The 15,219-nt window shown below is 42.5% G+C and overlaps 1 protein-coding gene across 2 annotated transcripts; it reads left to right on the top strand.

Annotated features, from left to right (window-relative positions):
• The first annotated feature begins 1,715 nt into the window (after positions 1–1,715).
• LOC115203845 (protein phosphatase 1 regulatory subunit 26) lies at positions 1,716–13,423 on the top strand. Of its 2 annotated transcripts, XM_029768876.1 has the most exons (5): positions 1,716–1,875; positions 4,798–8,566; positions 12,482–12,602; positions 12,836–12,888; positions 13,139–13,423. In XM_029768876.1, the coding sequence occupies exons 2-5, from the start codon at positions 4,869–4,871 to the stop codon at positions 13,161–13,163; spliced, it is 3,897 nt and encodes a 1,298-aa protein (XP_029624736.1). In that variant the 5' UTR covers positions 1,716–1,875; positions 4,798–4,868; the 3' UTR covers positions 13,164–13,423. The 2 variants fall into 2 exon arrangements, with proteins under 2 accessions (XP_029624736.1, XP_029624735.1); XM_029768875.1 differs by having other exon boundaries at positions 12,836–13,423.
• The last annotated feature ends 1,796 nt before the right edge of the window (positions 13,424–15,219 follow it).

The raw sequence follows: 15,219 nt of genomic DNA, 5'->3' as shown, positions 1-15,219 counted from the left end.
CACGTGGGAGGAGTGGGATTTTTGGAGTAGCGAACACCTTTTGGTAACATGATATCCTCGACGGTCCCATTCCCATTCACAAAGGGGAGATAGCAATGTTTTTTATTTTTGTATTTTCATTTTGTAAACAACAAGGAAGAGTTGCAAGTAGTATCCAGCCAGTGAATCATTAATAAAGAGGGAGGGAGGGAGGAAGGAGGGAGGAAGGGGATAGAAGGTGAGAGGGGTTGTTCCCATAATCTCTATTTTCTCCTGAAGTATGCACTTGTTCGCTTACCTTTGTGGATTTTAAAGTAAATGACTGGTATGGGAAGTCCCCCTAGTCTAGACCATGCCTACACCAATGAAATGCTTCTAAATGTGTGCAGAGTAGTGAACAAGTGTTCACTTCACAAAGAAGGAGAGATTATTGGGACGCACCCAGAGAGAAAGACAAGCAGACAGACATTAGGAAATAGCAGAAAGAAGCTAAAGGAGACAAGAAGAATCAGTATTTTGAACATGAGGTGAAACTGCACCTGAGGAAGAGAGCGTGGTGAGAAGATGGAGGAAGAAAAACAGAGGACATATGAGGAAAGGTGGGAAGAGAGGGAGGTGAGAAGAGCTGGAGGAGAGAGCGAAAGAGAGGGGTGAGAAGAGGGTGAGAAAAGAGAGACGGAGGGGAGAGGTGAGGAGAGGGGCGCGGATGAGAAGAAAATAAGATATATGTTTTATGTTTGCATATAGCACCATCTTGTGGTATTTGAAACAACTGCAGATACAGAATATGTATAGTATAGCCATGTAGTATTCACCTACCTACTGTACCTTCATCAACCTACAGTAAATGCATGAAACATAGTAGGCAATACATATTTCAAACTTTTTATGAATTATAAACATCAAGGTTTGACCATTACTTTCTATTAGGCTACTATTACTACTTTGTACTGCACTAAATGCATAACTGTATAATGTTTGACCCTGCAGCTTTGTTGGAATAAAAGTGGAATCAATTTAACATACTATTATGATTATTTACTTTTTAACTTGAGGTGTTGTGATGTGCTTTTCACATTGAAGAAGGTGTAATTATTACAAAATATAATTAGCCACAATATTTCTTAAAATGTAAGTACATCGTGCACTCTTCCATGGGGCAGAAATCAGCGTGTTGTTGTTGTGATTCTTGATGATAGCAACAATTACAGAAATCTGCAATGTGGGGAATCATAGGTGGCTCGTTTCAGACCGTTTTATCTTGTTATTGATATTTACCTTGTTTTGTTTTTAGGTGTTTTGACTGCTGTCAAGTCTATACTAATATGGCAAAACATGTTCTAGCTAGCTAACCAACAACTTTAACGATGTATTTCAAAGTCAACAAATGCTCATCGTGCCAATTTATTTACGTTTTCAAAAAACATTGGAGACAAAATATAGCATGCATGTTGTCAACAACCCAAGCCAACGCCATAACTTTCACACCATAGTTGTGCACGCTAAACAGCCAACCCCTCTGTGGGCATGATTTGTAAAAATCATAGGCTACTATAATTAAATTAGGCTGAGGCCTCCCTGTTTAATGTCTAACATATCTGTCCATATCAATGAAATCTGAATATGAAATGGTTTGTAGGTTAATTTTAGGTTGGAGCTGTTACATAAGCCAACATAGTCCTTACGGTCATTGGTCAACTTTGAGAGTTAGGTTATGTTCCTTTAAAAAAAAAAGAGCTGACCGAGGCGGAGAGGAAGGGGTGCTAGAGACCGTGCGCTGTTTGCTTGTGTCAGTTCTGTGTGTGAATACTGCTGAAATCTATAGAATTAGCTACTAGGAAAACCAGCGAAACTGGTGGACATTTAACGCGTATGAAGCGATTCAACCATAACCAGGTAAATTGAGCTAAGTTGACGTCCTGATATATCTTGTGCCGACACGACAGTCCCGTGTGACTATAGAGGTGGTTGAGGAGCACAATACAAAGGTTTTCTTCGCAGAAAAAATGCCGGTTGTACAGAAGAGGCCCGCAAGTATCTTATTTCTCAAGACAACGAATAGGTTCAATGAGATTTCCCAATCCCGCCTGTTTTATACATTTAACTTAATATCGTTGTTAGTGATAAAAACATATTGTCGAGCAACCCGTGTCCTTTTGAGAAGATGACAACGTAAAGTGAGGGTTTGGATGATCAGTGGCCGGGTAGCGAAGGAACATTGGTTGGTCTGCGGTGTCTCCTAGTGATACACACCGGCCATAAGTGCAGCCTGGGCCGCTAGAGGGATACGGGGACTGCCGGGGGTGGCGTTGTGACAACCGATGCATTGAGGTACGGAGAGAATGTCCTCGACGTACGTGAACGATTTTGTTGGAAATAAAACCGTCCTATTTATCAGGTATAGCCTTATGCAGACTATGTTAATGTTGTCACAGGTAAAGTTCAATTTGAACAAATCATTTTTGGATCCAGTGTGAAGTCGTTCTCGGGTTAAATTATGTATGATGATGATGGCTATTTGGACAGATTGTCGTCTAGTTTGACTTTCTACCGTCATACACTGGCTGTACATGTACATTGACTCATATCCCGTTCTATTCGTGTATCACATGATATTGGCGTTTCTGTGAAGTATTATTGAATGAAACAGTAGCCTAGGCTTGGTCTTCTCGGAGCTTGAGGCCCTTCCTCGGCGGTTTACTGCAGCCTTGGAAGTCGGCAACGTTGTTGATCACTCTCATTGGTAGGCTTCAGACAGTGGAGATACAGTATGGCGGGTTTGAGTATCGCGCTACACATGACCACCCCTCCACCTGCTGCTAGTTTAATACAGTGTACTCGTGCATCCCATAGTCTCTGTAGATTAACCCTAATTGGTTAAGTGATTTAGTAAATTATAAGCAATTCATATTCTGGCAGATTTGGTATTTTGGCCAATTTAGGCCTATGCCCTTACTGCATTGCTGTAGCTCTAAAAAGCATTGTAATAATCATGATATTCAATAAAGGAGCATTTCAGCATTAATGTGATGTAGTCCTTTATAGGTCCTTAATCGAAATGCAATGATGGATAGCCTATAGTTTACAGTGACTATTTGAACAACATACAGTTGAAGTCGGTAGTTTACGTACACTTAGGTTGGAGTCATTAAAACTCGTTTTTCAACCACTCCACAAATGTCTTGTTAACAAACTATAGTTTTGGCAAGTCGGTTAAGACATCTACTTTGTGCATGACACAAGTAATTTTTCCAACAATTGTTTACAGACAGATTATTTCACTTATAATTCACTGTATCACAATTCCAGTGGGTCAGAAGTTTACATACACTAAGTTGACTGTGTCTTTAAACAGCTTGGGAAATTCCAGAAAATGATGTCATGGCTTTATAAGATTCTGATAGGCTAATTGACATCATTTGAGTCAATTGGAGGTGTACCAGTGGATGTATTTCAAGGCCTACCTTCAAACTCAGTGCCTCTTTGCTTGACATCATGGGAAAATCAAAAGAAATCAGCCAAGACCTCAGAAAAACAATTGTAGACCTCCACAAGTCTGGTTCATCCTTGGGAGCAATTTCCAAACGCCTGAAGGTACCACGTTCATCTGTACAAACAATAGTACGCAAGTATAAACACCATGGGACCACACAGCCGCCATACCGCTCAGGAAGGAGACGCGTTCTGTCTCCTTGAGATGAACGTACTTTGGTGCGAAAAGTGCAAATCAATCCCAGAAGAACAGCAAAGGACCTTGTGAAGATGCTGGAGGAAACAGGTACAAAAGTATCTATTTCCACAGTAAAACGAGTCCTATATCGACATAACCTGAAAGGCCGCTCAGCAAGGAAGAAGCCACTGCTCCAAAACCGCCATAAAAAAGCCAGACTACGGTTTGCAACTGCACATGGGGACCAAGTTCATACTTTTTGGAGAAATGTCCTCTGGTCTGATGAAACAAAAATATAACTGTTTGGCCATAATGACCATTGTTATGTTTGGTGGAAAAGGGGGGAGGATTGCAAGTCAAAGAACACCATCCCAACTGTGAAGCATGGGGGTGGCAGCATCATGTTGTGGGGGTGCTTTGCTGCAGGAGGGACTGGTGCACTTCGCAAAGTAGATGGCATCATGAGGCAGGAAAATTATGTGGATATATTGAAGCAACAGCTTAAGACATCAGTCAGGAAGTTAAAAGCTTGGTCGCAAATGGGTCTTCCAAATGGACAATGACCCCAAGCATACTTCCAAAGTTGTGGCAAAATGGCTTAAGGACAACAAAGTCAAGGTATTGGAGTGGGCATCACAAAGCCCTGACCTCAATCCTATAGAACATTTGTGGGCAGAACTGAAAAAGCGTGTGCGAGCAAAGAGGCCTACAAACCTGACTCAGTTACACCAGCTCTGTCAGGAAGAATGGGCCAAAATTCACCCAACTTATTGTGGGAAGCTTGTGGAAGGCTACCTGAAACGTTTGACCCAAGTTAAACAAGTTAAGGTCAATGCTACCAAATACTAATTGAGTGTATGTAAACTTTTGACCCACTGAGACTGTGATGAAAGAAATAAAATCTGAAATAAATGATTATCTACTATTATTCTGACATTTCACATTCTTAAAATAAAGTGGTGATCCTAACTGACCTCAGACCAGAATTTTTACTAGGATTAAATGTCAGGAATTGTGAACAACTGAGTTTAAATGTATTTGGCCAAGGTGTAAGTAAACTTCCGACTTCAGCTGTACATAAAGAATGTTGTATGATATGCATACAAAAGCTGTATTTTGACCCCCTCTCGTTTCTCTCTTTGTTTCAGATGTAAAAATGTGAGTATTGTCAGAGGCAGATGTGCTCCCATGCTTCCACCCACCCCAGCACCACACTAGAATGTACTTGATGAACGTGCCTCCAGTCGCGGCTATTCACACAGAATGGAAGTCATCGTGTGGCGGTCCGCCCGGAGGCTTTAGCGGTCTGCCCATCTGCTTCAATGACTCTGACAGCGACTTGTCCACCACTGGAACACCCATCCCAGAGAAGGTCCAGATGATCATAGAGAGCCTAAGGAGCACCCATTCCTCACGCGACATGGGCAATGAGACAGAGGGGAACCAGGTGCTGTCAGGACAACCAGGACAGGATGTCGGAGCCCGCGGCTCCCAGGGCCAGGGCTGCAAGGCCGGGAGGGGGCCTCCTGTGGTGATGGGGCCCAAATTCAGAGGACCTCTTCCTGCCACTCACATTAATAACTTGCTGGCAGTGCCAGAAGTTTCCTCAAATGTTGATTCGGAGAGCCAGAGTTCTGACAGCGATGACTCGGTGGATAGAGGGATCGAGGAGGCCATACAGGAGTACCTGAAGGAAAAGGACGACCACAAACGCAAGGCCGAGCCAGAGCCATCCACTAATATTCTGCAGCCACCCAAGATGCCGCGGAGGAAGTCTCCTCTAACCGTTCCAGAATCTCCCAAACCACAATCCGACAGCAATAAGGTTTTAACTGCCAGCAACCAGGTCCCGAGAAGTGTCAAAAAAGAAATGCAAAACACCACACCACAACCCATGAAAAAACGTGTAAAAAGTAAGACACCCACCTGCAAAGAGAATCCCTTTAAGAAATTGGGCACAACAAGCAAAGCAGCGGTGGTCAAAAAACTGTCCTCTTTCGAACGGAAGAGAGGCCCTTCTATTTCGAACCCTCTTTCTGACAAACTGAAGTGTCCCTTGGTGAAAGCAGTGGAGGAACACTTGTCTGACAGTGACAGCAGTAGTGATGACGGTATAGAGGAGGCTATTCAACGCTACCAGCAGGAGAAGAAGAAAGAGAGACATGAAGGAGGAGGCAGACAGTCCTCCAAGCCCCTTCTTCTCCTCAAAGAGGAGTCAGACTCCAGCAGCAGCGATGACGGAATTGAGGAGGCTATCCGCCACTACCAGCTGGAGAAGCAGAAAGAGAAAAAGAGTGTACCCAAACTCTCTCTATCTCTACCCCCTAAACATAAGCAAGTGAGTATAGCAGCCACTTCCCTGTGCTGTCCAGAGAGCATCAGCACTCCGGCAGGGGCCATGAAAAAACACAAACTGTCTAAAAATAAAAAAAATAAACCTGAGACTAGGGATGTAAAATCCTATCTACCCTCACAAACTCCAAGTTCCTCACTCTCTCTTATCAAGAAGAGATTAGCAGCTAGCAGTCCCAAAGGGAACGGCCTCCTCCTGTTGACTCATGTGGAGCCCCTGCGAGAGAGGGACACCACCCCAGGCCCAGCCACCCTGAAGGTGAACACCATCACTACCACCACAGCTGAGCTGATGTGTGCTGAGGCCATTCTGGACATCTCTAAAGCTGTCATTAAAATTCCAGAGGCCTTTAACCCTAACGCAGCAGACCTTATCAATATCAACAGCAGCTCCACAGAGTCCACCACCACCACTTCCCTCCTCATCTCCACAAACTGTCCTGATGATAATAATAAAAGTGATGATGAGAGCTCCGTTGACAGTGAGGAGGGGATCGAACAGGAAATCCGGAAGTTTCTCGAGCAGAAGGCCCAAATGCACAAACTGTTGCCTGGTTCAGCTGTTGGTACTACAAGTCAGGGTGGAACTAACACTATGACTGAACCAGAGAAAAACACCAAACTGAGTCTGGCCCAGAAGAAAACACTGAGGCTGTCTTTGACGCAGAGAAGAAAGCGCAGAGAGGAAGGCGGCAGCAGGAACGGTTCCAAGGAGGAACGAGAGACTGATCTCAAAATGAAAGAAGAGGCAGTCCCAAAACCCTTGACTGAGCATGACAGAGGGCCAAGCTCATCCGTGTTATCCCTGAAGAAAGCTCCACTGAAATCAGTGAAGGGCTCAGAGAGGAGGAGGGAACAGAGCGGAGAGAAGAGTAGCTCACTGGACAGTGACGAAGACCTGGACACTGCAATAAAAGACTTGCTCAAGACAAAGAAGAAGTTGAAAAAGAAGACTAGAGATATGAAGTTGAAGTCAAGGAAGGGCCTCAAGGAGGATGAGTATTTGTCTAGAAAAACAGCATCACCTCTAAAGAAGCTCAGAACGGAGCCTGAGCCCAAGACCACCAGGCTTTTGAAAACGACCCTTAAAGTCACTACTACTACTACTACTACTACTACAGCCCAGAGTGGGAACGACAACAGAGAGAAGTGCAAAGTGAGTAAGAATGTGTCAAAGCATCCACAGAGCAATAAGAAGAAAGAGCCCCTTCACCAGGCATATGAGACAGACCGATCTGAAGGGACAAAAGGTGTAGAATGCCTGTCGGGAGTTGTTAACCCAGGGGTGCTTCAGATAAAGGAAGATAGTAGTTCAGTGGACAGCGATGACAGCATTGAACAGGAGATCAGAAAGTTCCTGGCGGAAAAGGCTAAAGTTTCTACTACCGCAGGGAAAACGGGAGATGGAAAGGAGATCGGGAACGGCAAGGGCAAAACTACGGTCCCTCTCACAGAGAAACGCATCAAAACGGAAAATCAGCTGGCTGAAATTCCAAGAATGGATGTTACCCAATTCCCTGACCCGCCTCGTCAGAGCAGTTCTGAGCAAAGAGGAGTTCCGGACAGAGGAGTCTTTCCCAACACACCCCCAGGAAACCCCAACCCCACCTCCACCCTAGGAACAGCCAGGGGATCGTGCCTCCTTTCAGCCCTCACCCCCAGCTCCTATCCTACAGCCCTGGAGCCTGCTGATGGCGCTGGGGCTGCCAGAGCTGACAAGAGGAGGAGATCCAGTTCGGGTTCAGGAAGCGGTGATGCCCACCAGTATGCCAGCTCAGAGATGGCAAGGGGTCACAGCCACAGGTCATTTCCCAGCCCCAGCACCCCCTTGCCCAGGACTGACTCAGAGCAGTGGCTTAAGAGCCAAGTGTTCCCCCCCACTGAGACAAAAGAGAAGATCCATAACCGGAACCCATTCCAGTACAGCTCACCTAGTTTTGGTGAGAAGACAGCCACCACGCCAGCGTATCAGTGTGGAGTACCAGCCAGTATCTATCAACATAGGAGGAGAGCTGAGCCTGCACCTGCATTGGACACACCTGTCTCCACCTGTCCTGATGTTGTACGGATTGGGAGCATCATCAAATCACCACTGGTTCCTTTCCACTGCCCCTCATCCTCAGAGACTGCCGTCGTCTTCAGCTCTCCATTCCCAAGCCTAACCAGGAGACCTGTGGAGACGGGGCCGTCAGGGAGGTACTTCCTCCAGGGTCATGGGTCAGGGCCGGGCAGCCGCTGGGGTCAACCTCCAACTCTGACCCCAGGGCTGTCGGAGAGCAGCGTGGTACACGTGGCCAAGAACCAGACCACGTTTGTCGAACTGTCCGAGAACAAGACCAACCATGTACAGGTCAGGAGCAGGGAGGTGACAGTGATTGAGGGAAAGAAGGAAAGGAGCAGTGACTTGCCAGCAGGAGAGAAGGAAAGCGAAAGGGAGAGCAGAAAGCCAGAGGAGAGAGGAGGAGAGCAGATAGAAAGACGAGGAGAGGAGTGTGTAGATGAGACAGATGTCAGCGAGTCAGACGAGAGGACGAGCCCAGAGAAGAAGCAGGGCTTTCCTACTTTGTAAGTTCAGGCTTTTTCCTTGTAACTTCACATAGTAGCATCACATAGCCTTTATTTTAGTCAACCTATTGAGTGTGCCCTCCTTCCTAGTGGATATCATGTACATTCGTTCATTTGAGGGTTCCAATGGATAGTTTTGTTTGTTGTTGATACACAAAATGAGCATAGTACAAAGCTTATTTTTATATGTTTGTACATTTTATACATCTATTTAAAATACTATAACACAATGTCATCAAGAATTTAAGACAAACCTACCTTCTTTTTTTTCATTTGTGCTCTGAGATTCCATTTTCTGTTACATTCTTATCGTTCAAGCTCTTAAAAGCAATATCAATCAACACCCTGAAACAACAAGCCTAGTGCATGAAGGTTCATACCACCAATGCACAGCTGTGTGTGTCTGGTCATTTAATACAGGAACTGGTCTTTTTTGGCTCACTGACATTTAAAAAAAAATGCTAAACTTTCAAACCCTATCAAATATATAAACCTAACCACCCTAAAATACTACACTAGTACTATAAAATGTTAGGTCAAATACAGAATTATAAAGACATTTTAACAGGGAGCAGTGAGGTAGAAGTGTTTTGTAGCTCCATGGATGAGTTGCTTAAGGGACTCCTTTTTATAATGCAAATACTTCAAACTCTGCATTCAACTAGCCTAATATTCCCGTGTGTGTCTGTGTTCCCTTACCCTCTTTGTAATGTTTTAATAGACTAAAATCTTCCCTGTGCATTCTAACAGTCTTCCCCATTTAATGACACAAACGCATGGGGGGAAAAAAAGTATCATTCTCATAACAAGCCCTTATCATAAGCTACGTTTCTGTTCTGAAGGGTTCTGTCAGCAGCGGTTAAATTAGCAAAAGCGACCAACACCCGTTCAGATGCTGTTTTTACACATGCTTTTTGTATGTTTGTATGTTTGCTCTGTTTTGTCTCTGATGAAAATATACAAATACTTTCTGAATTTGTGGCCTATCATGAAGAGATTGTAAAGAAGACAATCATAGGCACATTGCCCATATCAATGATTCATTTCCCGCTCACAAACTGTCAACAGCACACACACAAACTCATCGGGCTCTTTGTATTTCTCCACTTGCCATTTGGTGGGGGTTTTTTTCTTTCTTTGTTTGCTTGTTTTATGTTCCAGTAGTTTTTTCTTGAATTTTCATATGTGAAAAGAATGTTATTTATTTTTGTTTATGGGGAAAAAAGGAGGAAAAAATACTTACTGAACATGCTGTGCATCGCCAGTTTTCATAAATATTTTGCAAAAATTGAACTTTCACCGGTTTTCCCTGTCAGAGGAAGGATACTTTGACTGTATCTTTAAAGTGCAACTGTATAATAAAGAGTGAATTTCAACAACAGTGGTGCCTCTTATCTGATTTAACAATTCAAGATTGATATGGTCAGTATGAGTATGTGTGCATGTATTTGTGAACCAATGAGAAAATGTCAAAAGACAATCATATTGTATTTTTAATATAGTTTAAAATTAAATGGAAGCCTCAATGGAAGAGCTCTTCAAGATGTACCCACCAGCTGTTACTCCTCAGGACACTTGCCACTCGAGGACTGTGAATTGCTGTTAAACAACAATATCTACAGTGCCTTCAGAAAGTATTCATACCCTGTGACTTATTCCACATGTTACAGCCTGAATTCAAACACAAAATACCCCATAATGTTTTTAGAAATTTTAGCAAATTTATTGAAATATCTAATTTACTTAAGTATTCACACCCCTGAGTCAATACTTTGTAGAAGCACCTTTGGCAGCGATTACAGCTGTGAGTCTTTCTGGGTAAAGGCATCCGCATGCTTCCCAGCCGAAACAGTTCGGAAGAGTTCATGCGTATATTATGATGACATTTTGTGACTTTTTTGTTTGTTTTGTTTTGGTGAGGGTTTTTTCGGCTGTTCAAGCCCACAATTATTTGGGTGGGCAAGACGAAGTTTGGAGCTGAAGTCTACGGTCCTGCACCAAACATTTTAGATGTACAATTGCGCGACTAAAATCTCCTTGGCAAAAATGTTGAAAGTAATGACAGATTTCTTGAGTTATCTTAGATTAATACATACTATTTTGAGGAAGTGTGTACTGTTTACCGCTTCTCAAAATGGACGGACAAAGTACTATTGCCACTTTTTTCTCATTATACAAGTAAAGGTCTTTAAAGGGAGTATGCGAGCACACTCGTTCCGTTCGGCTAGACACCAGCCGAACTGAAGCATGCTGACGTCTTAAGTCTAAGAGCTTTTCACACCTGGATTGTGCAACATTTGCCCATTATTCTTTTCAAAATTCTTCAAGCTCTGTCAAATTGGTTGTTGATCATTTCTAGACAACCATTTTCAGGTCGCCATAGATTTTACAAGCAAATTTAAGTCAAAACTGTAACTCGGAGTATAGATTTGGCCTTGTGTTTTAGGTTATTGTCCTGCTGAAAGGGGAATTCATCTCCCAGTGTCTGGTGGAAAGCAGACTGAAGCAGGTTTTCCTCTAGGATTACAAGCGTACCCATAACATGATACAGCCACCAGTATGTTTGAAAATATGCAGTGGTACTCAGTTATGTGTTGTATTGGATGTTTCTGTATTAATTTAGTGCCTTGTTGCAAACAGGATGCATGTTTTGGGATATTTTTATTCTGTACTGGCTTCCTTCTTTTCAATCTATCAATTAGGTTAGTATTGTGGAGTAACTACAATGTTGTTGATCCGTCCTCAGTTTTTTCCTATGACAGCCATTAAACTCCATAACTTTTTTAAAGTCACTATTGGCCTCATGGTGAAATCCTTGAGTGGTTTCCTTCCTCTCCGGTAACTGAGTTAGGAAGGACGCCTGTATCTTTGTAATGACTGGGTGTATTGATACACCATTCAAAGTGTAATTAATAACTTCACCATGCTCAAAGGGATATATTCAATGTCTGCTTTTTTTACCCATCTACCAATAGGTGCCCTTCTTTGCGAGGCATAGGAAAAGCTTGCTGGTGTTTGTGGTTGAATCTGTGTTTGAAATTCACTGCTTGACTGAGGGACTTTACAGATAATTTTATGTGTGGGGTACAGAGATAAGGTAGTCACTCAGAAATCATGTTAAACACTATTATTGCAACTTATTATGTGACTTGTTAAGCACATTTTTACCCCTGAACTTATTTAGGCTTGCCATAACAAAGGGGTTGAATACCTATTGTACCCAAGACATTTCAGCTTTTTAATTTTAGTTAATGTGTAGACATTAAAACATAATTCCACTTTGACATTATGGGGCATTGTGTATAGGCCAGTGACAAACAATATCAATGTAAACCATTTTAAATAAGGGCTGTAACACAACCAAATTTGGAAAAAGTCAAGGGGTGTGAATACTTTCTGAAGGCACTGTATGTAACCCTTGCTATATTGTCCATGTACATGACTCATTTAGCTAATGTTAAAGGCCTCAGTCTCCTCCTACTTCTCCTTTCATTATTGTATCAAAACAAAGTTACTCAGCAGTACCTTGGGCCCAGATACATTTTATCAGACAGACTGATTGGAAGACATGAATGAGAAACTCCAAGGTCTCTGCTTGATCTCTTAACATCTCCCTCTGGTAACCGCATGTAACTCTGTTCTGCGGCCTGACTATTTAGATTTCTCTAATGTTGAGATTGAGAATGATATGATCATACTTTTCATAACGTGTAGTGCATAAGCAGTCACTGTTTAAGGAGTATGGAGATAAGGCTGTGTTCGATTATTCTTGAGCAGATTGTCTAATCTCCAAATTATAATGAGTAGTCATTTAAGATGTAGGGTGATGTGTAGGTCAGTCAGTCTGCTGTTGCCGGCTGCAATGTAGCCAGTCTTAAACATGCACTGATGCTACATCCCCTACCTTGCCCCCAGGTCTCTATCCAGCGCCATTGACCCTGGTGTCGACCTCAGCCCTTACATAGCACTGAACACAGAGGAGAGGAGCAAGAGGAGAGGATTGATGTATAAAGCAGTCGCTGTAAAGCAGCCAAAGGTACAGTGACATACAGGAACAATTAAGCCTGTTGCACACTGCCCATACAATGCCAAACAAACACCAACAGAAACTGAGTTGGCTAGGTGTGTCTGTGTGTTGGGTATTGTATGGGCATTGTGCAAGTGGCTTTAGGGTGTGTTCTGATTTGTCTGGAATAGGTTTGTGATGAATTGGGGTTTGTTGGCTTGGTTTGTTGACAATGGAATCTTTCGGTTGCTTTTTTTCATTAGACCAAGATGAAAAAACCTGTCAAGAGAGTGCTCCAATTTCTACCACTATCCAGGTACATTTTGTCAGTCTCATCTTGTCACATTTACCATACTTGATAACACAATAGTACAATAAGGAGATCAATAAAGGAGTAGGAAATTCCATGATTAGAATCCAATGGGTTCCTTGAGTCCAATTAAATTTTATTTGTCACCTGCTTAGTTAACAACAGTTGGACTAACAGTGAAATGATTACTTATGGGCCTTTCCCAACAATGCAGAGAGAAAAAATGAGTGTAATGATAAATGATTCTGCTTTGCAGGAAAAATGAATCAACTTGGAAGTGAAGCACATCTTCAAGAATTCTTATGAAACAATGAAATGTTGAACTCTTATCGTTGGTTGAATTGTTTGATTGGGGAGTATGTTAGTTGTGTTGAAGTTGCACTTCAGCTCTTTGTTGGTTTGTTCAACAATATTTGTATTATTTATACTTGTTTCGTATTTGCATAGTAGGCTATTTTGATTAGGCCATTGATCTTCAATATTAACATTTTGAGAGTTGTTGAATGTTTTAAATGCCAATAAATTTTCTACATCATGTTCATATTAATGTTGAAATATAATTTCTTGACACTTTTGGTAAAAACAAGGTTATGAAATCAACAGATCTGGAAAATCTGGCTAGAATTTGACAAGAAAGAGGAATGTACAGGTTACTGTCAAAGTAAAGGAAACACTTGAGTAAATGAGGGACACCAAGTATATTGAAAGTAGGTGCTTTGACACAGGTGTGGTTCCTGAGTTAATTAAGCATGTTAATATATCATCATGCTTAGGGTCATGTATAAATATGCCCAGCTACCCATTATTTTGGCTACCATGGCTAGAACAAGAGATCTCAATGACTTTGAACGAGGGGTCTCAAAGGTGCATAGGGGGTTTAAAGTATGTGTATTTTACTATACTGCTGAGTACCAGAAGTCCTCACAATTGTAAACCAAGGAAGATGCTGACAAGTGAGGACATTTTGCAGGTCCTCACAAGGAAAACAGCTACTTTAGCTTAGGATTTGGGGTTAAGGTTAGGGGAAATAATTTTTCATGGGAATCAATTGTTGGTCCTCAAAGTATAGTAAAACAAACGTATGTCAGTCACCAGATGTCAACCCAATTGGACACTTATGGGAGGTTCTAGAGCAGCACCTGAGACAGCATTTTCCACCACCATCAACAAAATATCAAGTGGATGGAATTTCTTGTGGATGAATGGTGTCGCATCCCCAGTGGTGTGTATTCATGGATGTCAAGGAAAGCCAGGCTTCCCCAAATATTAGACTAATTAAAAAATATATACAGTACATGTCAAACGTTTGGACACACTGAGCTCAACTGTGGGTTGTCCTGCTGCAGCAACCCCCCAAGGGAGGCTAGTATGGATTTGGCTTCACAACAATCAAATCACATCTGCCATTGTCAGAATAACGTGTCTGTTTCTGGTCTGCTTGTGTTGATGTCCTGCAGTAGCTAGCTTGCTAAATAAGCCATTTTCTAAACCATCGATGGAGATGGGGATTTGGACTTGTGGTTTTGACTTAATTATCTGTACAGGAAAATGATTATGATGGCGATTCTGATCTAACCATGAATTAATGTTGGCTTGAGACGATTGAAGTTCAATATGTAGCATAGATGTAGCCTAGTAGGCTCACATAACTAGCTAGTTAACATAGCTTGTTCATTATTGCCCATGCGAAGAAGTTAGGCTAGCAAGCATTTTAGCTTCGTAGCCTATGACAACAAAAACTAAAAGTGTACTGTATGACAGAGCCATAGACCGTTTTGCTAACATGAAAGAAGAGGATGGCATTGGCGTTCAACTAGTCTAGAAGTAGAGTGAGTCGGCTTCCTATTTCGCAACAAAGCATCCTTCACTCATGCTGCCAAACATACCCTCGTAAAACTGACCATCCTACCGATCCTCGACATTGGCGATGTCATCTATAAAATAGCCTCCAATACTCTACTCAACAAATTGGATGCAGTCTATCACAGTGCCATCCGTTTTGTCACCAAAGCCCCATATACTTTGCCCTGGCACCCCAATGGTGGAACAAGCTCCCTCACGACGCCAGGACAGCGGAGTCAATCACCACCTTCTGTAGACACCTGAAACCCCACCTCTTTAAGGAATACCTGGGATAGGATATAGTAATCCTTCTAACCCCCCCCCCCCCCCAAAAAAAAGATATAGATGTACTATTGTAAAGTGGTTGTTCCACTGGATATCATAAGGTGAATGCACCAATTTGTAAGTCGCTCTGGATAAGAGCGTCTGCTAAATGACGTAAATGTAAATATACTACCCACCACTGTGACCTGTACGCTCTTGTTGGCTGGCCAT

This window comes from Salmo trutta, chromosome 12 (assembly GCF_901001165.1).
Source record: "Salmo trutta chromosome 12, fSalTru1.1, whole genome shotgun sequence".
Taxonomy (NCBI): domain Eukaryota; kingdom Metazoa; phylum Chordata; class Actinopteri; order Salmoniformes; family Salmonidae; genus Salmo; species Salmo trutta.
Note: the sequence above shows the minus strand (reverse complement) of the source record. Positions and strands in the feature narration are given on the sequence as shown.